The following is an 18,895-nucleotide window of genomic DNA, read 5'->3' as shown; positions in this document are numbered from 1 at the left end:
TTAAGAACGAAATATAAGAATTCCTAATTAAATAAAAAAACTATAGATATAAGGAAAATATATAAGAACCTATTACGAACCTCTAGAACTCCCGGTAACTTTTTAAGGACTATTAGAAGATTATATTAACGGACCTAAAAATAAGAACTTATTATTAATTCTAAAAGTAAACTAGTCCATATTATTAAGAACTTATATAAACTATAACTCCTTAACTATCCTATATTCATAAGCATTTAATACGGACTTTAAAGTATTAAATTCATCTATTTCTTATATTCTATAATAAAAAATCTTAGCTTAATATTTATATACTAACTTCTAAATTTTCTAAATACAGGATAAACGACTAGTAGTAATAACTATTAACGACTAAAAATAGGCTAACTCCTTATAAAGCTTTAATAATTCTTTACCCGCCTTCTCTTTTTTTTTATCCTATTCTTTTTACAAAAGTAAAAGATACCTCCTCACTTCTCTACCGACCCTCGTGCCCTCCTCGCCTCGACAAAGGCTCACTGGAGCTTGGCGGCATTTGTCGTAGCATCCCCATGGTTCGACGATGCACGTAAGGCCCGTGATTGGACATGGCTATCCAAATTGAGAGGAGGAAGGTGAAGTAGCAATGGGAGGACAAAGATGTGGTTGGACGGAAGTTTGGAAAGAGGAGAGAGGCTTGCGGCCACCCTTGCTCACGTCCACGGGTCCTTGATCAACCACCGGCGCCAACTGCTCTCAAATCGACGTTCGAACTTCGAACCCTTGCTGCCGCCCGCCTCACCCCTGTCGGACAACTGCGGTTGTGATAGGCTCAAGTGGTGCAGCCGCCTCCGGATGCCGCATGCTTGCACGTTGGCGCAACGGCCTGCGACCAATCAACGGTCAAAAGTGCGTGATGGACTTCCAGCCACATGCAGAGTGGGCGGTAAGCAGAAGTCGAGGGGATGGAGAAGTGGGTGAATGAGCAAACACAATAGCTATGGCGAGGTGGTATGGCGCGGCCTTTTTTTTTGGTGTAGTCTTTCGCTCGAGTCACCCGAGTCTCTTAGTTCCTGGTTTTTCCTTTCTTGTTCCTGACATTGACAGGGAATCGGATAATGAGCTTGATTTTTGCCTTTCTTCTGGCGTTGTCAACGACTTCGGGCGCTAATGAACTTCATGGTGGGGTCCTTCAACTGCTTCAGCGGAAGTGTGTTTGCTCTACTCGCCTATACCTAGTTTTCGGTGAGGGTGGTTCATGTGTCGAGTGATGAAGCATGCAGGCTGGGCTGTAAGGTGCTCATTTGTGATATAGGTGCTCGGAGTAGCAGCGTTGTTCGCAACTTCGCCCCCCTTGCCCGCCGTTACTGGGCCCAAAATCTCACGTTGGCCCTCTTTCACATGAGTAACCGAGAATCGCATAAGTAGTCCGTAGATCCGTAAGCTTGACCGAAGTACTGGGACACAAGCGGGATGAATAGCTTGCTCAGCCTGCTTATGCAATTGAAAGAAGAACTGCCGTGTAATCTCAGATGCGGCGGCAAAGCAGAGGCAAATTTGGGTGAAGATGCTCTCTTCTTGATGAGTTCATCTCGACGAGTTTCCAATTTGAGAGAGCTGTCAGCCCCGTCAGCGATCGTCCTTGTTGTGCAGATCGATGGTGCGAGGGAGCTACAGCCCACGCGGATAATTACATTAGCAGGGAACATTAAGTAAGGCATGGCCCGTGTGCCGTCACTTTTCCTTCCCGCCCTCGTCGAATAACCAGGCGAACCAAGACGTGCTGCCACCTTTTTACCCTCCATTACAGAATGAGTAAAAATGCAGGTTGCAGTCGACTTTAGCCCGCATTCACAAACCTATTTTTAGGAGATGTGGCCAATTAGACCATCAGTAACAATGAGGTGGGCTACGTTGCCTTACTTTGGTGTCTGCCCAGCCTATTTTTACCCAACTTCTACAAGCCGTGCCGGGAATTGATGAGTGTGACGGACCGCCGGGCAGTTCGCTCCTTTGCGGCTACGGCAATCCCGGTCCTGTTCGGCGGAGCTCAAGTCCCGGATGATGGGATGCGGGATGGATGTCGTTACTTTGAATATGACCGGGCATGGGACTCCTCGAGAAGTTAGGGAGCCCGGCACCCCGGCTTAATGATCTGAAGTTACTAGAAGGGGCACGACAAGGTATGGAGAGTTGTCTTTGCTCACAAACACCTCAACAGAGATGCTTAATATTTTCCCGTAGCCATAGTGGCCCTTCCACAGTCGACCATGCTTATTGGCGGTCTCTTTCGCTTCTCTTGCTCTCTTTCGAAACAAATTGACACCGCATAAACTTCTGACCTGGCATTGTACTATGCAGCAGAGCTCTTCCCTTCTAGTACCTTACTCTCCGGGGTTTGCGCCCCACCAAGTTCCCACACCTTCCGTGTCACGTGATGCCGGTATCGGCCCCACAAACCCCTCCTATGACTGCTCTCAATTGATCGACCCTGGAATTCCTTAATAAACTTTTCGACATTGATGACTCCCGCCCTTACGGAGTTCTCTCGAGCATTTCAATTCTCTAGTATTCTCGGTGTTAGTGACTCACGCCCTTGATCTCGAACGCCAATTGGTACAAGTACCCGCCATAAGCTCCAGTGGTCTCATCGACCCCATTGACTTCATCGGCCTCGAAAGCGCAACAAACACGACAAACGCAACAAACATGGCTGAGAAAAAGGCGGACGCCCCGGCGGAGGGCATGCTCTGGGGTGGCAGGTTCACAGGTTCGAATATCCCGGGAACAAGCTTCGGATGCGGTTTACTGACCTACCGGTGCGCAGGTGCAATTGACCCTCTTATGTACAAGTACAATGCCTCCATCCGATTCGACAAGGCTCTTTACAGAGAGGATATCCTCGGATCGATTGCTTTTGCCAGGGCCAACTCCAAGGCTGGCATTATCAGCCAAGACGAATTCCAGGCGATTGAGCGTGGTTTGCTCCAAATCATGGAAGAATGGAAGCAGGGAACTTTTGCTATCATGCCGAATGACGAGGATGTGAGTGGCTGCTCAATTCACCTCAACTGCTCACGGCTAACACGATGGGTCAGATTCACACGGCAAACGAACGTCGTTTGGGAGAGGTCATCGGCAAGGACACCGCGGGTAAGCTGCACACAGGTCGCAGCCGCAACGAGCAAGTTGTCGTTGATATGCGCATGTGGTTGCGCGATCGGATCCGCGAAATCGACAGCCAACTCGTCGATTTCCTCAAGGTCATTGTCACACGTGCCGGCTCTGATGAGATGTAAGTCTAGCCCCACCTCTGGCCAAAAGCGGCCCCCTGCTTACTGACAACCTCAGCGAATACCTCATGCCTGGATACACCCATCTTCAACGTGCCCAACCAGTGCGGTGGTCTCAATGGCTCATGTCATATGCCGCTGCGTTCAAGCAGGATCTCGAGCGGTTACGCCAACTTTTCGAGAGAGTTAACCTGAGTCCACTTGGTTGTGGCGCTTTGGCCGGTAACCCGTTCCGAATCGATCGAGACATGATCGCCGAGGAGCTTGGTTTCAGCGGAATCACCCTGAACTCCATGAACACTTCGGCCGACCGCGATTTCATCATCGAGTTCCTTACCTGGAACTCGATCTTCACCAACCACATCAGCAGATGGGCTGAGGACCTCATCATATACTCGACATCAGAGTTTGGCTTCATTCGGTTGGCCGATGCCTACTGCACAGGTAGCTCTTTGATGCCTAACAAATTCAACGGAGACTCATTAGAGCTTCTGCGCGGCAAGTCAGGGCGTGCTTTCGGTCAAATGGCTGGCTTAATGATGGTGAGTCCGCACGTTAACCCCTCAGCCAGTTGCCATGGCTTTAAGGGTGACTAGGAGCGTTTTGAGAGTAGTTTCTAACTATATACTTGCCAGACTGTGAAGAGCTTGCCATCTTGCTACAACAAAGATCTCCAGGAAGGGTGGGAGCCCATGCTGGATTCGGTTCAGACTGTGTCGGATAGTCTGGGAATAGCGAACGGTGTCATTGCTACCTTGAAGGTGCGGCCAGAGCGGATGAGGGCGGCTCTGGACAAGACGATGTTGGCCACTGATGTCGCAGAGTGGTTGGTGAGGAGGGGATGTCCGTTCAGAGAGGCTCACCACATCTCTGGACGCGTCGTTGCACTGTCTGAAAACACGGAAGTTTCGATGGACAAGCTGACTCTTGAGCAACTGCAAGCCATTGATTCTCGGTTCACAGCAGACATTGCGGAGGCATTCGAGTATGAGTCGAGTGTCGAGGCGAAGGATGCCAAGGGCGGTACCAGTAAATCAAGCGTGTTGGAACAGATCCGGCTGGTCAAGGCCATGTTGAACTAGGGATTGTAACGGGGCGCTTAGAGGTATAGAAAAAAGAATTCCACGATTGCATGTCAAACAATTACACTATTGCAACATTCGAGGCGCAAATAGACACTATAAGGTCCAGATAAACGTCGAGATCTCAGGGTTACGGAATCTCTGGCAGCGACAAGACCTGTAATGTCGCGAGCAACTTAAGCGTCAACTATTGATGCTGATGGGGCACATGAAGCTCACTTTCGGTTCAAGATGATATTTACAACGGCTTCGTAAAAGATAGGTTAACTTTATTGACTTTGCAAACACTATCTTAGCCTATTGGTTAAAAGTACGAACTTCGTGCCTTCCTTTCCCATAGCTGATCATGAGGTGCTCCTAAAAGATGGTAGGTGGTACGCAATCTTCAACAAGAGCCTAGCTGGAGAAGGTCGATGAGAACATGTCGCACATGTAAGTCTAAAGGTGTGAGTCAACTCGTGTGACTCTGTCACCAGTTTCGTCCTTTCCCCAGAGAGGAAAGGTACAAATAAGGTACCTACCTTGGAGAGCAGAGGGCGGCAGGGTTGGGCGGGCAAAGGCCAGGCGGGGCACTTATCAGCTTATCGGCCCAAAAGAGGTTAGCGCCGACTTTGACCACAGAATTCGAATCGACCCTCAGCGAGGTAAATTCCAGGTTGTTACTCATCGGAAGCAAATTTCGCGGATCAACCTCGACGTCACGAAACCCACGAACAAGAGGCCCCATCCTCCCTCTCCGGTACCGTCGAATACCTACACCTAATCACCTACTCAGTCATCAGGCGATCTAACTTCGAGAAAAAAGTCCGACGTCCCCCGACCCGACACAAGTCAACCTAGACGAATTTACCCCGCCATCCACTCATACCCCGTCGCGACAATGTCTGCCAACGGCGATAACAAGTACGACGACATCGAGTCGGAGTCCGACTCTGGCGAGTCCGTCGAGGAGCAGACCGAGCTCAACGAGGAGAAGACTCTTAAGCCCGCCCTCAAGAAGTCCTCCAACCCTGTCACCGCCGACACCACAGTTCAGCGCCCTACTCTGCCCCCGCAAACCGATCCCAAAGACCTCGACGTCAAGACCCTCAGCCCCCTCACCCCCGAGATTATCGCTCGCCAAGCAACAATCAACATCGGTACCATCGGCCATGTCGCCCACGGAAAGTCTACCGTCGTCAAGGCCATCTCCGGCGTTCAGACCGTTCGTTTCAAGAACGAGCTGATCCGTAACATCACCATCAAGCTTGGTTACGCCAACGCAAAGATCTACCAGTGCGACAACCAGGAGTGCCCTCGGCCGGGATGCTTCAGGAGTTACAAGAGTGAGAAGGAGGTTGACCCCCCTTGCGAGCGCGAGGGCTGCAGCGGCACCTACAGATTATTGCGCCACGTTTCGTAAGTAGCTGAAGCTCGGAGAGAGAGCTTACCCCGGAAATCGTGAATTGCAAGGAGTCGTGGCTAATACTATATCTCCACTTAGCTTCGTCGACTGCCCCGGTCACGATATTCTCATGAGCACCATGTTGTCAGGTGCCGCCGTCATGGACGCCGCCCTGCTGCTCATTGCCGGCAACGAAACCTGCCCCCAGCCCCAGACCTCTGAGCACTTGGCTGCCATTGAGATTATGAAGCTGGACAAGATCATTATCCTCCAGAACAAGGTCGATCTCATGCGCGAGGAGGCCGCCCAGCAACACTACCAGTCTATCCTGAAGTTCATCAGAGGTACTGTTGCCGGAAAGTCTCCCGTCATCCCCATCTCTGCCCAGCTCAAGTTCAACATCGACGCCGTCAACGAGGCCATCGTCAACACCATCCCCGTGCCCCCTCGTGACTTCACCCAGGACCCCCACATGATCGTCATTCGATCCTTCGACGTCAACAAGCCCGGTGCTGAGATTGACGACCTCAAGGGAGGTGTCGCTGGTGGTTCCATTCTGCACGGTGTCCTCAAGCTCGGCGACGAGATTGAGATCCGTCCCGGTATCGTTACGAGAGACGACAAGGGTGCCCTCAAGTGCACTCCCATCTTCAGCAGAATCGTCTCCCTCAACTCCGAATTCAACGACCTCAAGTACGCCGTCCCCGGTGGTCTTATCGGTGTCGGTACCCGCATCGACCCCACCCTCTGCAGAGCCGATCGTCTCGTCGGTTTCGTCCTGGGTCTCAAGGGCCGCCTGCCTGAGATCTACAGCGAGATCGAGGTCAACTTCTACCTCCTGCGCCGTCTCCTCGGTGTCCGGACCGCCGACGGCAAGCAGGCCAAGGTCGCCAAGCTCACCAAGAACGAGGTCATCATGGTCAACATTGGTTCCACGTCCACCGGTGCCAAGGTTGCCGCCATCAAGAACGATGCCGCCAAGCTCGTCCTCACCTCCCCCGCCTGCACAAACATTGGCGAGAAGGTCGCTCTGTCCCGTCGTATTGAGAAGCATTGGCGTCTGATTGGTTGGGCCACCATCGCTGCGTAAGTTCATACTTGACAATTCTAGACAATTAAGTTGCAAAAGAAAGCTAACGTTTATACAGCGGTGTCACTCTCGAGCCCAGCTCGTCTTAAATCGACAACTGTCCCAAATCAAATCAAAAAACCACAAAGTCTCAAAAGCCCATTCTTCAGCATCACAGGGAGTCTAAAAAAGAATCAGTCAGTCTGGTAGAGAGCCGAATGGGGAGTCAGTCGTCGGGAGAAAGGGGGAAGGCGCGGATCCGGCAAAGTTTTTGAGTACCGGGCGGGTAATGAATGCACATGAACGAGGTTACCAACTACCGCGTAAGATTCAAATGATCAGGAGAGAGACTTCGAAATTCGCGAAATTTGAAGGTCCAAGATTCAAGGTCCATTTGACGGCGGGGGATTCGCGAGGGAAAGAAAAACAACGTACAAGGAAAAGCTAGACGGTGTATGCTGATAGATAGGCCTGGACGATGAATGAGCCCACTTTACTTTTCTATTATTTCTATTTCCTGACTTTGCGTGCATGCTTGACTAGGTTTTCTATCACGCCTTCAAAGGCCTCTCTGTCGCCTATCTTTTCGTCCGTCTTCTTGGTCCAGTACTCCAACACCTCCTTGGCCGTTCCCTCCATCGCCTTTAGCCTGTCCACGTGCGCCTTGAGCTCGTCGTCCGTCATGCCATTCAGGGCCTCGTCCGTCGTCGTGCAGAGCTGCTTGGCCGATACGAGGTCCAGGTCTGGCACCGGCGGCGGTCCCTTCTTCTTGGATGACGCTGTCGGTTTGCCTTTTGAGTCCACAGACGTCGACGACGCGTTGGCCTCGGCCCGCACCCGTGACACGGACCGAGAATCTGATGATGTCCTTGGTGAGCCGGAGGGGACTTGTAGTGAAGGCAGCACGAGCTTCTTTTGCTTGGAGGCTGGGAGAATCTCGTCCAAGTCGACCGGCACGCCAAGCGAGACGAGGAAGAGACGGCGGATTCGCGAGCGGATCCAATCGGGAGGAGCTAACGGCGGAGGTGCCACCAGCTGCGACCACAGTGACGCACTGCGCGGTGTGAGGAAGATGGGGTTTTCTTTCGTCAACGGTGGCGGGGAGTCGACATCTAGGCTTTCTGGGGGGAAGAGGGTGTTGAGGTATGGGTCGACAGCTTGTAGTACGTCTTCGCCGTCTAAGCCGTCAAAGTCTGGTATATCCTGGACTGAGGTGTTAGAAAGGCCAAACCAGGCTTTGATCGCAGGGTGCTTACGAAAGGCAGCGATGGTACTTGTGGTAAGCTAGGCGCTGGAGCTGGAGCGGGAGCTTGGAATTCGGGTTCTTGAAAGCCATCTTCAAAGTCATCAAAGTCGGCGTCGGCTTCTGCACCCTCCTCAAAGTCGTCGAAATCGTCACCAAAGTCGTCATCATCAACCCCGTCACCGCCTTCAGCGTCATCGTCATCGTTATCAGCTGCATCGGGAGGCGGTGCAAGGCCGCCGCTAGACGGAGCAGACGAAAGAGCCGTCTTGGAGGGTTTCCGCTTCACGGCAGGCGAACTTGGTGTTGACGATAGCGCAGGTGATACAGGGTGGGAATCTACGAAAAATGACGCCAGGTCAACGACAAAGTACTCTTTGAATTTCAGGGATCTCTACATCGTACCGGAACTGCCACCCTCCTCAGTCTCGCCGTCTGGCTTGACAACCAAGTCGGCTGGGGCGTCTGCCTTGCGCTTCTCCAAGAACTCCTCTGAGTGCGGCCCTGACTCGCCCGGGGCCTCCTCAACGACAGTCTTGGGAATGACTGGCGACTTGGGCGCACTGTCTGCGGTCGACGATGCCTCGCTACTGCCCTTCTCCTGGATTGCAATCTCGTCCGGCTCAGCATCACCCTCCCTCAAGCGGTACGCCTCCGTTCCAGGTACCTCGCCGTAGGACGGTTCATCGTCGACTTTCTCTACGCGGGTTTTGGGAATCGGTGACGTTCCGGGGCTAAGGGGAGCAGATTGCGCATCGGAGAAGTGGTCTTCTGAGTCGGAGGCGTTGGCTGCAGATTGTTAGACAAAAACGGCTGCACGATCATCAAGGGAGACATTGACAACGGGTGGGGGGTGCTTACCCAGATCGTGTGCGCCAGGGTCGCTAGTTCCAGACCGTCTCGGCGGTGAAAGAACCTCTTCGTCTGACATGATTCCGTTGGGAGCCCAATTGAGAGCTGTAGGAATAATAGGGTAATGTTTCTTGAGGCTACAACAAGCTGAGGCAGCTTAGGGAGTTATCGATGGTGGGAGAGAATAGGAGTGGGCAGTGGAGGGGGAGCCTGTCGATTAGCGGATACGTAATTGTGTGGGCCGAATAGGTAGGTAGCAACTAGCAAGAACGATATCCCCAACTCGATGATTTAAGGGCAACCGCCACTTTTGAATGAATCAAGCAAAGGCAAGCGCTTGTTGGCACAAAGACGACCAGGAAGATTGTAAGCGGCTTTTAAGGCTCTTGGGCTGGACGGCACGAGAAAGGCAGGCTCGCAGACGGCATCAAGCACCTCTTGCAGCTTCTAGACTCGCCTGCCAAGCATCACGTGGGGCGCACCCCGGTTATTTTCGCGCTAGTACTTGATAGGCAACCTGTCCCTGGTCCTGGGTCTTTGGGCAGGTGCAGCGCGCCAGTCGCGTGGAGGCAAGGCCTGAAAGGCTGGAGCATCACAAAAAAAAGCTGCCAACCATCATCACCAGTTGCAGCTTCCCCCAACAACCGGTAGCAACCATACGCCGCAACGAGTCAGCGCATATCTACGAGACAAATCCGATTGCTTCATCGACGACCAAAAGAGCTTCAGGTGGTCGATTCGCACCTCAATGCGACGACACTGAACCGAACGACATACGATTGTCCAGACACCAACTTGTTGTACCTAGCTCGCCAATAGCTTGCGATACTCCGTCCGGCTTCATCTCGACAGACCCCGATCGATTCACGAACCTTCCACACAATGTCGTTCAGCTTCGGTAACACGTCTACGCCGACGTCGAACAGCGGCTCGACTCCGGCAACCTCTGCGCCTGCATCTGGAGGTCTCTTTGGCGGCGCTGCTGCCTCCAGCGGCACTCCTAGCTTTTCTTTCGGTAACCTTGGAGGAGCGGCAGCTGGATCGAGCACCAGCACACCAGCTTCAGGCGGAGGACTTTTCGGACAGAACACTGCACAAAAACCAGCAGGCGGTCTCTTTGGCGGTGGCACGCCGGCCGCTGCTGCAGGAACACCTGGATCGGCTGGAGGAGGTCTCTTTGGCGCCAAGCCGGCTGCCGGTACTTCTTCGACTCCCGCATCTGGCGGCATGTTTGGGGGAGCCGGTGCTTCTACGCCTAGCACATCAACGCCGACTGGAGGACTCTTTGGTGGCGGCGCCGCTGCCTCGACCGGCACACCAGCCGCATCATCAGGAGGCCTTTTCGGAGGAGGTGCAGCGGCGAAGCCAGCTGGAGGTCTCTTCGGCGGCGGAAACACTGCCAGCCCTGCTCCCGGTGGAGGCTTGTTCGGTCAGAATGCCGCTGCGGGCTCGTCAACCGCACCCGCTCCTGCCGCTGGAGGCCTATTTGGCAACAAGGCCGCCTCGAGCACCCCCGCCGCTGGTGCTCCAGCAACCCAGGCCACTCCCGCAAAGCCTATGTTCTCTCTAGGAGGATCTACGACACCAGCCGGAGCTCCGCCTGCTGACAAGAAGCCAGCTACAGGGGGCCTGTTTGGCGGTGCTGCGCCGTCTGGATCCGCTGCGCCGTCTCCCTTCGGTGCTGCGACCGGCGCCGCACAGTCCACGGCTGCTTCCACGGCCCAACCTGCCGCCGGTGGAGGTCTCTTTGGTGGTGCGGCTCAGTCCAAGGCCGCATCTACGGCGCAGCCGGCCAGTGCCGGTGGTCTCTTCGGCGGACAAACACAACAGCAACCCGCAGCTGCTGGCGGTCTTTTCGGGGGCCAGAAACCGGCAGCGCCCGCTCCTAGCTCTGGTGGTCTATTCGGCCAAGGCGCTGCCGCCACTACCTCAGCACAGCCGGCTTCCACTCCCGCCGCTCCCTCCGCCGCTGGCGGTGCGCTCTTTGGCGGCCCGAAGCCTGCCACTCCTACAACCTCAACACCAGCTGCTGCCCCTGCTGGCGGCCTGTTCGGCGGCAACACATCCTCCACGCCGGCTGCCACGACACAGGCTGGCGCAAGTGCAGGAGGTCTCTTTGGTGGCGCAAAGCCTGCTGCTCCCTCGGCCTCTACACCCACCACCGCAGCGGCACCTTCATCGCTATTCGGCGGTGCAGCTGCAGCAACACCCGCGAGCAAGCCTGCGAGCGGAGGACTCTTTGGGGCCACTCCGGCTGCTGGTACCTCTCAGCCAGCATCTACACCTGCGGCGACTGCGACCACTGCCGCTGCAACCACATCAGCCACCGCACCCAGCACAGCGGCATCGGCTGGTGGTCTATTCGGAGCCAAGCCAGCAGCTACACCGGCTCCTGGAACCTCAGCTCAGGCCGGTACCACACCTGCTGCCGCATCTGCCACAACCGGCAACTCAAATACTCTCGCTGCCTCTACCACCGGCCCCACATCCCAGCTTCCTCGCCTGAAGAACAAGTCTATGGACGACATCATTACACGATGGGCCTCGGACCTGTCCAAGTACCAGAAGGACTTCAAGCACTACGCCAACCAAGTCGCCGATTGGGATCTGGGCTTGGTCGACAACGGTGAGAAGATTCAAAAGCTCTACCTTAACACCTTTGAAGCCGAGAAAGCGAGCCACGAGATTGAGCGCCAGCTCCAAGCCGTCGAGAGCCAGCAGGATGAGCTAGAGGACTGGCTGAACCGCTACGAGGCCGACGTCAAGGAGATGTTCTCCCGCCAGATGGGACAGGGCGAGACCCTTGCCGGACCCGATCAGGAGCGCGAGCGGACATACAAGCTCGCCGAGAAGCTCACGCAGAATCTCGACGAGAAGAGCAGAGATCTGTCCAAGATGGTCAAGGAGATCAACGATATTTCCGGTACTCTTAGCAAGGGCACCAAACCTGAAGATCCCGTAAGTGATACTGATTTACCCAATATTGCGCCTACAAAGCTAATACCCCCATCTGTAGTTGAGCCAGATCGTTCGCGTTCTCAACGGCCATCTCGGCCAGCTCCAGTGGATCGACTCCAACGCTGCATCTCTGCAGGCCAAGGTCTCATCCGCACAGAAGGCGAACAACAACCTTGGCAGTCAGTACGGAGCGCCGGAAAACGACGCCGCGGAGAGCTTTTACCGATCTTACATGGGCCGGCGTTGAATAGGACCAGGATACACGGCAAAGGGTTCGTGGAAGAGTTTGTGTTTTGCTAGGCAGCATAGGTTACGAGAGGCAGGATTTAGTAATTGCAACAATGAAAGACGACTCGGAAAGATCCAGGGGTGTGATTAATCGCTCAAGTTGAGGTAGACTGTTTTGAACAGGATTAGGTCGCCTCGCAAGAATTGAGTTGGATGGTTTCGGCACCGCAAATAATGGTACATTGAACCATGAAGAGTACGTTTGTAACAGTAGCCTAGACATGTGGGTGAATACCAGGTGTTTTTTTAATGGTTTTACATAAGATTGAAAAGCTTCGAATTTCAGACATTTGCTCGCGCGGATATCATCAATCTTTGCTTCCCTTTCCAGATTTGGTACATTTGTCCGGCTTCCCTAACTGAGCCTTCTCTCCATTGGTATTATCGCTTTGAAAAGACCTCCTCACTGAAGCGGGGGAAGTTACATCTTGTTTTTGATTTAGTTGTTCTCGCCACCCTGGTTCTTGGTGATCTCGTCGCTGTTTTGAGCATCGTTAGCAAAAGAATCTGGGAGGTTGACCGACGTCGAAAGCGACGTCACTGGGAAACGGATGGGGCGGGTTGGGCGGATTGGAAACGGGGAATGGGGAATGGGGAAAAGTGGTGGTGACGAACATGTGGTCAGACAACTGCTGGAGGTGGGCCTGCTGCTCGCTGAGCTTCTTCTTGAGCTCGAGGAGCTTCTCCTTCTCGCGCTGGCGGATGGCGTAGTCCTCGTTGGCCTTTTCGCGCTTCTGGAAGGCGTCGCTGCAGAGCATTTGTCAGCCTTGATTCTTTTCTTCATTGATCTGGTCGCTGTCGATTGACATGGTTGACGACAGAGCCCGGGGGACGACCGGTTGCGTTGAAAAGGGCGGGAGAAAGAAGACTTACCCGCCTCCGTACTTGGAGGGAGCTCCAGTGTCGCCCTCGCTCATGGTGCGAGCAGTGGTGCTGAAGCAAGCTCTCGAGGCGAGGGTAAGGGGACGAGCCGCGGCCTTGGTAGCAGCGATGCGCATCATTTTGAAGGAGTATCTAGAGGGTGTCGGAATGGAATTTGGGGTTTTCCAATTGGAGGTGTTTATGTTTTTGTAGTGAAGCAAGTTGGCCGATGACGATGGTGCAAGTTGGGCGGGTTTTGTGATAGGCTGGATTGTGGGGATTGGGGGTGCTGGTAATGCCTGGAATAGCTCCTGCTCTGGGAAGGGGAGACGCGCTGCTAGCTCATTGGGCAAGGAGGGGATGATCTGATCCTGTCAAACCAGGTACCTAGACAACTTTTGATCGGGGGAGGGAGCTTTTGCTTCCTCCGGTCCGTCCTTCTTCACCCGAGTAGGGGGTTACGAGGATGTGATGCGTCATACCCAGCATCAGCGAGGTATATCGTTAACATGGACCGGCCGGCATTTCTCGGGTTCGGTGGATTACGTTGACTAAGGTGAGCAGACACAAACAAGCTACCACACTGAGGTTACCTGGACTGCCTGGATAGGTTTTCCTCAGGCCACTCGGTGATGGTCACCTGCTTGCGGCCAAATCGCGTTGACTCAGCGAGCTGTGCGCAACATGGCTAGATGGAGCTGTGATGCAATTGTGAGCATCCGCATAATCCCGTCCCGACCAACACGTGACAGGATATTCTGCTTCCATATCCTGGGCACCTTTGAGGAGGGGAGATGCTATTCGTACGCTGGGATTGAACCGCGAAAGATTCTCTCCTACTGAGGGCGGCGAATTGCGTAGTGTTTTGCCCGGTGTGCCGGTGTTGTTGCTCCGAAACGGCTTATGCATAAAATGGGGACACGCATATCTCCATGATCTATCCCGATGATTGTCGTAGGTATTACTCCGTATTCGTAGTCCACTGCGGGTTACATTCTCCAGGTAAGCACGTAGCCTTATCTGCCCTTGCTGTTATCTCCGGCAAGGCTGAATCTCCTTTCGCGACTAGGATGGCCCCCGGGACTGCGAGAGAGAGATGCGGGAGATCTGTCGCTTCAAAGGCGACCGATGGGGTGCCGGTGGTGTGTAGTCATTGTGGTGCGACGTCTTTCGCCTTTGTCTCGCAACCCGAGGAGGTACTTTTTTAGTGGAGAGGAGGCATCTGCCGTCTCCAGTGTACAGACTGCAGAGTACCTACTTACGCCGCGTGTAAGTGCTGCCTTGGCCAAACCTGAGATGGCTTCATGGCTTCAGACTACTAGCGACGGAGAGGAAAGGCCGGTTCTCTTTCTTCCCAACTCTCCTGCCATCCCCTCCTGCCAAGACAGGCAACGGCAGCCGAGGAAACACACCTTCTTAGTTCAAGGGGTCCCGGCTACGAACAGCAGTATGCAATCTATCTTGACGTGAGGTAAGATGCTTTTTGCTTTGAAAGACCTTGGGTCAGGCAGGGCAGTCTAATGCGACCAAAGAACGGAACAAGTGCCTGAACTCAAAGGATGAATGGGCGCACGGTGGCCGCTCGGCGATTGCATGAAAAGAAGAGACGAAGTGGGATGAGAGAAGACGGGAAGAGGGGTCTGGCCTCGCATCATCTTGTAGCTTGTATGATTTGGAGTGAGCATGTATATTGCCCAGTTGCTCTGAACTCTGAATCTGGGAGCAGAGTTTGGCCATGAAAAGCGAAGCAGCAACAAACGTCGTAGTAACGTAATCTGGGCGTGGCAAGGTCGAAGCTGGACAACAGTAGCGAGTTGGTATCTGAAGTTGTCTTCTCCGAGGCCTTGGATTGGTGCCAGGTTGTCCATAGCGTGATATACTATCGATATAGTGGGTGTCTTGGTCATATCCGTACCTGAATTCAAGGCCATCCACGAGCAACGAGGGTAAGACCATGTCGAGTGAGATGCCCTGGGGAAAGAGCACGGCACCGAGGAATTGGACCCGAAGAAAGGAAGCGGAAAGAGGCATGAGATGTACCTTTGGGGATCCCCCACTTTCTGTCGCAGAGTCAGGTTGGCAACGTACCTTAATGTAAGGCAGGAGAAGAAGGCACGGGAGTTTGCATAGGCATTGAGGATGCGTGGGATGGTAAGGTACGTTTGGAGAGACTTTGGGGACTCTCGAGGGGTACCTCTCAGCCGCAGAGCACAGCCGCAAATACCGGAATGATTCACGTGAGCCGGCCATTCCAGGGCTAGCACGCCGCAGATGGGGATTGGTTGAGACGCCCCTCGATGCTGACTGGCCAGAGCGTGGCTCACCAGCCCGGTGTGTCCCTGCTCATGGAACCTGGCACTGGGCAGGAAGTCAACCACTCAAGTCGGGTCCCGTCCAGTCCAGTCGGTGCGGCAGCAGCCCACCCCCCCTCCCCTCCTACCTGCCTGAACTTACGTCTACCTACCGCCCCGGCGTGTTCCCCCCCCCCCCCCAGTCAGTCCAGTCGCCTTGCCTTGTCTTGCCTGGGCCACCTCACGTATTGTGCAGCCCAGAGCCCCTTCCTCAATTTCAATCCGTCACCTTTTCGTCTCATCCATTTCTCAACTTCACAAAACTCTCGCACTACCTTTGCAAAACCGCCCACACCCGCCTCTATTTACCTTCGTCACGCTCCCTTCCCCTGTTCCGATCCAACTCGAGTCTTGACACGGGAATCTTCCATTGACAACTTATCCATCGTTCCACCGAACATCCCCGCCAACCTCAAAACATCGCACCAAGGTACGTGGTCCCCTCCCCCATCCCCCCCGTGCCCCCTCTGTCGTCATCGCATGCCTCGCCGCAATCTCCTTCCACCGATTCCCAACAACCGCCTCTTGCCGACTTGCGTCGACCGCTTCACGAAGCTGCCATCCGCTCCTCTTTCTGCATCGATTGAGACCTTCACCGACACTGCGCGCCCTATCTTGATCGGTCAGGCGCAAAACCCCACCAGGAGCGGGGGGCCGAAGCCAAGTCATGAAGTCAGCGAGGCGCATACGCCGCAACTCGTCCGTCTCCCGTTGAATTCACCCCGTCGCTCTTCCGAAATCAATTTGCGCCTCCATTCGCCGACTTGTCCAAATCTCACATTCACAATACACTTGGAACGCAGTTTTGGCTCCGTCTCCTGACACACGTGCTAACCAATCCTGACGTTCCAGATACCAACCGCCACAATGGGTCAGGATGATGCTGTGTACTTGGCCAAGCTTGCTGAGCAGGCTGAGCGCTACGAGGGTATGTGGCCGTTGCCCATCGAAAACGATGGATTATACTGATGATTGGGCTTCCAGAGATGGTCGAGAACATGAAGATCGTCGCCTCTGAGGACCGTGACCTCACCGTCGAGGAGCGCAACCTCCTGTCTGTTGCCTACAAGAACGTCATCGGTGCCCGCCGTGCCTCGTGGAGAATCGTCACCTCCATCGAGCAGAAGGAGGAGTCCAAGGGCAACTCTTCCCAGGTTGGCCTTATCAAGGAGTACCGCCAGAAGATCGAGGCCGAGCTTGCCAAGATCTGCGACGACATTCTCGATGTCCTCGATGCCCACCTCATCCCTTCTGCCAAGTCTGGCGAGTCCAAGGTCTTCTACCACAAGATGTAAGGATTCGCGTCTTCCTCGGAATCGAACGCTGTGCTGACAATTCCTATAGGAAGGGTGACTACCACCGCTACCTTGCCGAGTTCGCCGTTGGCGATCGCCGCAAGGACTCTGCCGACAAGTCCCTCGAGGCTTACAAGGCTGCCACCGAGGTTGCCCAGACCGAGCTTCCCCCCACTCACCCCATCCGCCTCGGCCTCGCCCTCAACTTCTCCGTCTTCTATTACGAGATCCTCAACGCCCCCGACCAGGCTTGCCACCTTGCCAAGCAGGCTTTCGATGATGCCATTGCCGGTGTGTACCGTCCCTCTCGAAGCAAGTGCAACTCACTGACAACTCCTCTACAGAGCTTGACACCCTTAGCGAGGAGTCTTACAAGGATTCTACCCTCATCATGCAGCTTCTCCGCGACAATCTGGTAAGATGACCCGGCCAGCGATTCAAAAGACTTTATGCTGACAACGACATACAGACCCTCTGGACCTCTTCTGAGGCTGAGCCCGCGGCGTCAGGCACTGCCGAGGCCCCAGCCGCCGCCAAGGAGGAGGGTGCCTCCGCCGAGGCGCCGGCCGCTGCTGCCTCTGAGGAGCCCAAGGCTGAGTAAGGTGTGATTGGTCTCGTAGCATTCTGCAACCTGCGTTCATCGCCGGATTTGGGTGGACTGGTGTCTACGGAGTGTGGACTGGAGATTTCGTTTTTGCGAATCGGCATCGTTTAGGCAATACACACAAGAATTGTGAAGGGGTTGATTTTTCCTAGCACGGGGCTGGCTGGGGGCTAAAGAAGAGCATTTTGGAGGTTGATTCCACGTTTGCTTTTTTAGACTCTAATGCAAGGCCGTCTGGACAACAACAAAAAAAGACTAAAATTGCTTTCAAAGAAGCACATCCGGCAAACCAGTTCTGAAAATCGTATGACAACTGTTTGGTACTACCACCAACTTTGACCTAGTGATGGTGGAAGTTTGTTGAAAAGTGTTCTGTAATATTGGATACTGCTCACTTGGGTTGACAGAGGTGAACTGTGATAAGTCGATAGCTTCGAAGTAAAGTGAGATGTAGATGGGCAAATTTGAGAAGTCAACTCTAGCATAGATGGCCGCTCAACAGGTTGAAGAGTAGGTTAGAGACTATTAAAAGACTAATATACAAGCCAAACTCATGGGATTGGCTGGAGAGATCACTGCCACTAACATAAAGACCGGACCGTGGAGGATGGTGATCTGTTAGGGAGAGGCTTCTAAATACCCGAGATTTGAAGTAGAAAGACACTACCTACGGAGCTGAGTTTGGCTAAGAGGAAGGTCCTCATCATGGCACGGCGAGACTCGTGTGATGTGAAGGTGCGTGAGGTAATTGTGAGGCTCACATGAGGGATCGATTCGGTCGACACTTTACTCATTTAAAGCTAGGAGTGAACGAGACAATAGCATTGCCACATTATCAACCCAACGAATAGGGACTCATAGGCCTCTTTTCAAATTTGTTTTGTGTTTCATTTTGATCTTCGTCTGAAAACTTCTTCCCACATTATCAATCATCCGAGACCACGGCAAAGTGAACCTTCATCCAAAGACTACAATCCTGACAGCCGACGAGTAGCTCTCCGTTCTCACCCGCCTCCTCCAGGTCCGCCTCCGTGAAGAGGAAGCCGCGCGGGTTGCCGCACCGGCAGCTGCGGTACCAACAGCACTCAGCGGCTTCGGGGTCTTCTGAGGAAGGTTCTTCGACTTCCAGGTCGTCGAGGTCGACGACTTCGATGCCCGTCTGAAAGGACTTTTCTTCGTCACCGTCGCCGCGCTGGAGGCCTTGGTTGTTTGGTGCCAGGTCCAGGGCGCGGTCGTATTCTGCCCTCTGCCTTGGGTCTGAGAGGACTTTGTAGGCTGATGAGATTTGGTCGATTGAAAAGGTGGCGGCAGAAGAAGAAGAAGAAGAGTGAGATGGTGCTCGGGTGCTGGTGGTGGCAGGATTGTTCTTGAGCTGTGGGTATTTGTCCGGGTGGTTTTGGAGGAGGGCGCGGTGGTAGGCCCGTTTAATGATTTGATGCGGCCCTGCCGTGGTTGACTGTTCTTGGACGAGTTTGCGACTTATACCCAGGATCGTGTAGTGGGTGTGCCCTTGTCCCGGAGCCGTGGATGAAGAATTCATTTTGGACCAGAAAAGGGGGAGGCGGTAAAGCGGCGGCGGCGGCGGACAGGGCCGCTTTGGATTGCGGGCTGTCGTTTGGGATTGTAAGTAAAAATT

The 18,895-nt window shown here is 54.0% G+C and overlaps 7 protein-coding genes across 7 annotated transcripts; 4 read left to right on the top strand and 3 right to left on the bottom strand.

The window, feature by feature from the left end:
• The first annotated feature begins 2,470 nt into the window (after nt 1–2,470).
• BDP55DRAFT_441967 (L-Aspartase-like protein) lies at nt 2,471–4,511 on the top strand. Its single transcript, XM_060567602.1, has 5 exons — nt 2,471–2,749; nt 2,807–3,024; nt 3,078–3,274; nt 3,331–3,814; nt 3,908–4,511. The coding sequence occupies exons 1-5, from the start codon at nt 2,689–2,691 to the stop codon at nt 4,352–4,354; spliced, it is 1,407 nt and encodes a 468-aa protein (XP_060422063.1). The 5' UTR covers nt 2,471–2,688; the 3' UTR covers nt 4,355–4,511.
• A 471-nt stretch (nt 4,512–4,982) lies between these two features.
• BDP55DRAFT_686188 (eukaryotic translation initiation factor 2 subunit gamma) lies at nt 4,983–7,300 on the top strand. The gene is made up of 3 exons (XM_060576498.1): nt 4,983–5,752; nt 5,838–6,824; nt 6,887–7,300. Exons 1-3 carry the CDS (start codon nt 5,235–5,237, stop codon nt 6,915–6,917), a joined length of 1,536 nt encoding a protein of 511 aa, XP_060422062.1. The 5' UTR covers nt 4,983–5,234; the 3' UTR covers nt 6,918–7,300.
• Nucleotides 7,301–9,414, bottom strand: BDP55DRAFT_686186 (uncharacterized protein). The gene is made up of 4 exons (XM_060576497.1): nt 8,912–9,414; nt 8,456–8,839; nt 8,064–8,389; nt 7,301–8,010 (listed from the first exon to the last, which is right to left on the bottom strand). Exons 1-4 carry the CDS (start codon nt 8,979–8,981, stop codon nt 7,318–7,320), a joined length of 1,473 nt encoding a protein of 490 aa, XP_060422061.1. The 5' UTR covers nt 8,982–9,414; the 3' UTR covers nt 7,301–7,317.
• Nucleotides 9,415–11,419: 2,005 nt separating this feature from the next.
• On the top strand, nt 11,420–12,107 carry BDP55DRAFT_567584 (Nsp1-like C-terminal region-domain-containing protein; the record flags this gene model as incomplete). Its single annotated transcript, XM_060570606.1, has 2 exons — nt 11,420–11,860; nt 11,919–12,107. The coding sequence occupies 2 exons, from the start codon at nt 11,420–11,422 to the stop codon at nt 12,105–12,107; spliced, it is 630 nt and encodes a 209-aa protein (XP_060422060.1).
• A 480-nt stretch (nt 12,108–12,587) lies between these two features.
• BDP55DRAFT_735028 (mitochondrial ATPase inhibitor, IATP-domain-containing protein) lies at nt 12,588–13,149 on the bottom strand (the record flags this gene model as incomplete). The annotated part of the gene is made up of 3 exons (XM_060580272.1): nt 12,588–12,627; nt 12,764–12,895; nt 13,022–13,149. The coding sequence occupies 3 exons, from the start codon at nt 13,147–13,149 to the stop codon at nt 12,588–12,590; spliced, it is 300 nt and encodes a 99-aa protein (XP_060422059.1).
• A 2,988-nt stretch (nt 13,150–16,137) lies between these two features.
• On the top strand, nt 16,138–17,720 carry BDP55DRAFT_441751 (14-3-3 domain-containing protein). Its single transcript, XM_060567601.1, has 5 exons — nt 16,138–16,288; nt 16,345–16,651; nt 16,705–16,948; nt 17,002–17,070; nt 17,125–17,720. Exons 1-5 carry the CDS (start codon nt 16,228–16,230, stop codon nt 17,254–17,256), a joined length of 813 nt encoding a protein of 270 aa, XP_060422058.1. The 5' UTR covers nt 16,138–16,227; the 3' UTR covers nt 17,257–17,720.
• A 464-nt stretch (nt 17,721–18,184) lies between these two features.
• BDP55DRAFT_567551 (uncharacterized protein) lies at nt 18,185–18,799 on the bottom strand (the record flags this gene model as incomplete). The annotated part of the gene is made up of 1 exon (XM_060570603.1): nt 18,185–18,799. One exon carries the CDS (start codon nt 18,797–18,799, stop codon nt 18,185–18,187), a length of 615 nt encoding a protein of 204 aa, XP_060422057.1.
• Nucleotides 18,800–18,895: the final 96 nt, after the last annotated feature.

Source organism: Colletotrichum godetiae, assembly GCF_030913485.1.
Source record: "Colletotrichum godetiae strain CBS 193.32 chromosome Unknown BDP55scaffold_97, whole genome shotgun sequence".
NCBI classification, from domain to species: domain Eukaryota; kingdom Fungi; phylum Ascomycota; class Sordariomycetes; order Glomerellales; family Glomerellaceae; genus Colletotrichum; species Colletotrichum godetiae.
The sequence above is the reverse complement of the archived record's forward strand: the minus strand, read 5'-3'. Positions and strand labels throughout refer to the sequence as shown.

Excerpts from the sequence above, each read along its gene's own strand:
- BDP55DRAFT_686186 (XM_060576497.1), bottom strand. The coding sequence starts at position 8,981 with ATGTCAGACGAAGAGGTTCTTTCACCGCCGAGACGGTCTGGAACTAGC. Across the intron at positions 8,840-8,911 it reads CCCTGGCGCACACGATCTGG|CCAACGCCTCCGACTCAGAA; the intron begins GTAAGCACCCCC and ends AACAATCTGCAG. Across the intron at positions 8,390-8,455 it reads TGAGGAGGGTGGCAGTTCCG|ATTCCCACCCTGTATCACCT; the intron begins GTACGATGTAGA and ends CATTTTTCGTAG.
- BDP55DRAFT_441967 (XM_060567602.1), top strand. The coding sequence starts at position 2,689 with ATGGCTGAGAAAAAGGCGGACGCCCCGGCGGAGGGCATGCTCTGGGGT. Across the intron at positions 2,750-2,806 it reads CTGGGGTGGCAGGTTCACAG|GTGCAATTGACCCTCTTATG; the intron begins GTTCGAATATCC and ends ACCGGTGCGCAG. Across the intron at positions 3,275-3,330 it reads CGTGCCGGCTCTGATGAGAT|CGAATACCTCATGCCTGGAT; the intron begins GTAAGTCTAGCC and ends TGACAACCTCAG.
- BDP55DRAFT_441751 (XM_060567601.1), top strand. The coding sequence starts at position 16,228 with ATGGGTCAGGATGATGCTGTGTACTTGGCCAAGCTTGCTGAGCAGGCT. Across the intron at positions 16,289-16,344 it reads GCAGGCTGAGCGCTACGAGG|AGATGGTCGAGAACATGAAG; the intron begins GTATGTGGCCGT and ends TTGGGCTTCCAG. Across the intron at positions 16,652-16,704 it reads AAGGTCTTCTACCACAAGAT|GAAGGGTGACTACCACCGCT; the intron begins GTAAGGATTCGC and ends CAATTCCTATAG.
- BDP55DRAFT_686188 (XM_060576498.1), top strand. The coding sequence starts at position 5,235 with ATGTCTGCCAACGGCGATAACAAGTACGACGACATCGAGTCGGAGTCC. Across the intron at positions 5,753-5,837 it reads AGATTATTGCGCCACGTTTC|CTTCGTCGACTGCCCCGGTC; the intron begins GTAAGTAGCTGA and ends ATCTCCACTTAG. Across the intron at positions 6,825-6,886 it reads GGTTGGGCCACCATCGCTGC|CGGTGTCACTCTCGAGCCCA; the intron begins GTAAGTTCATAC and ends ACGTTTATACAG.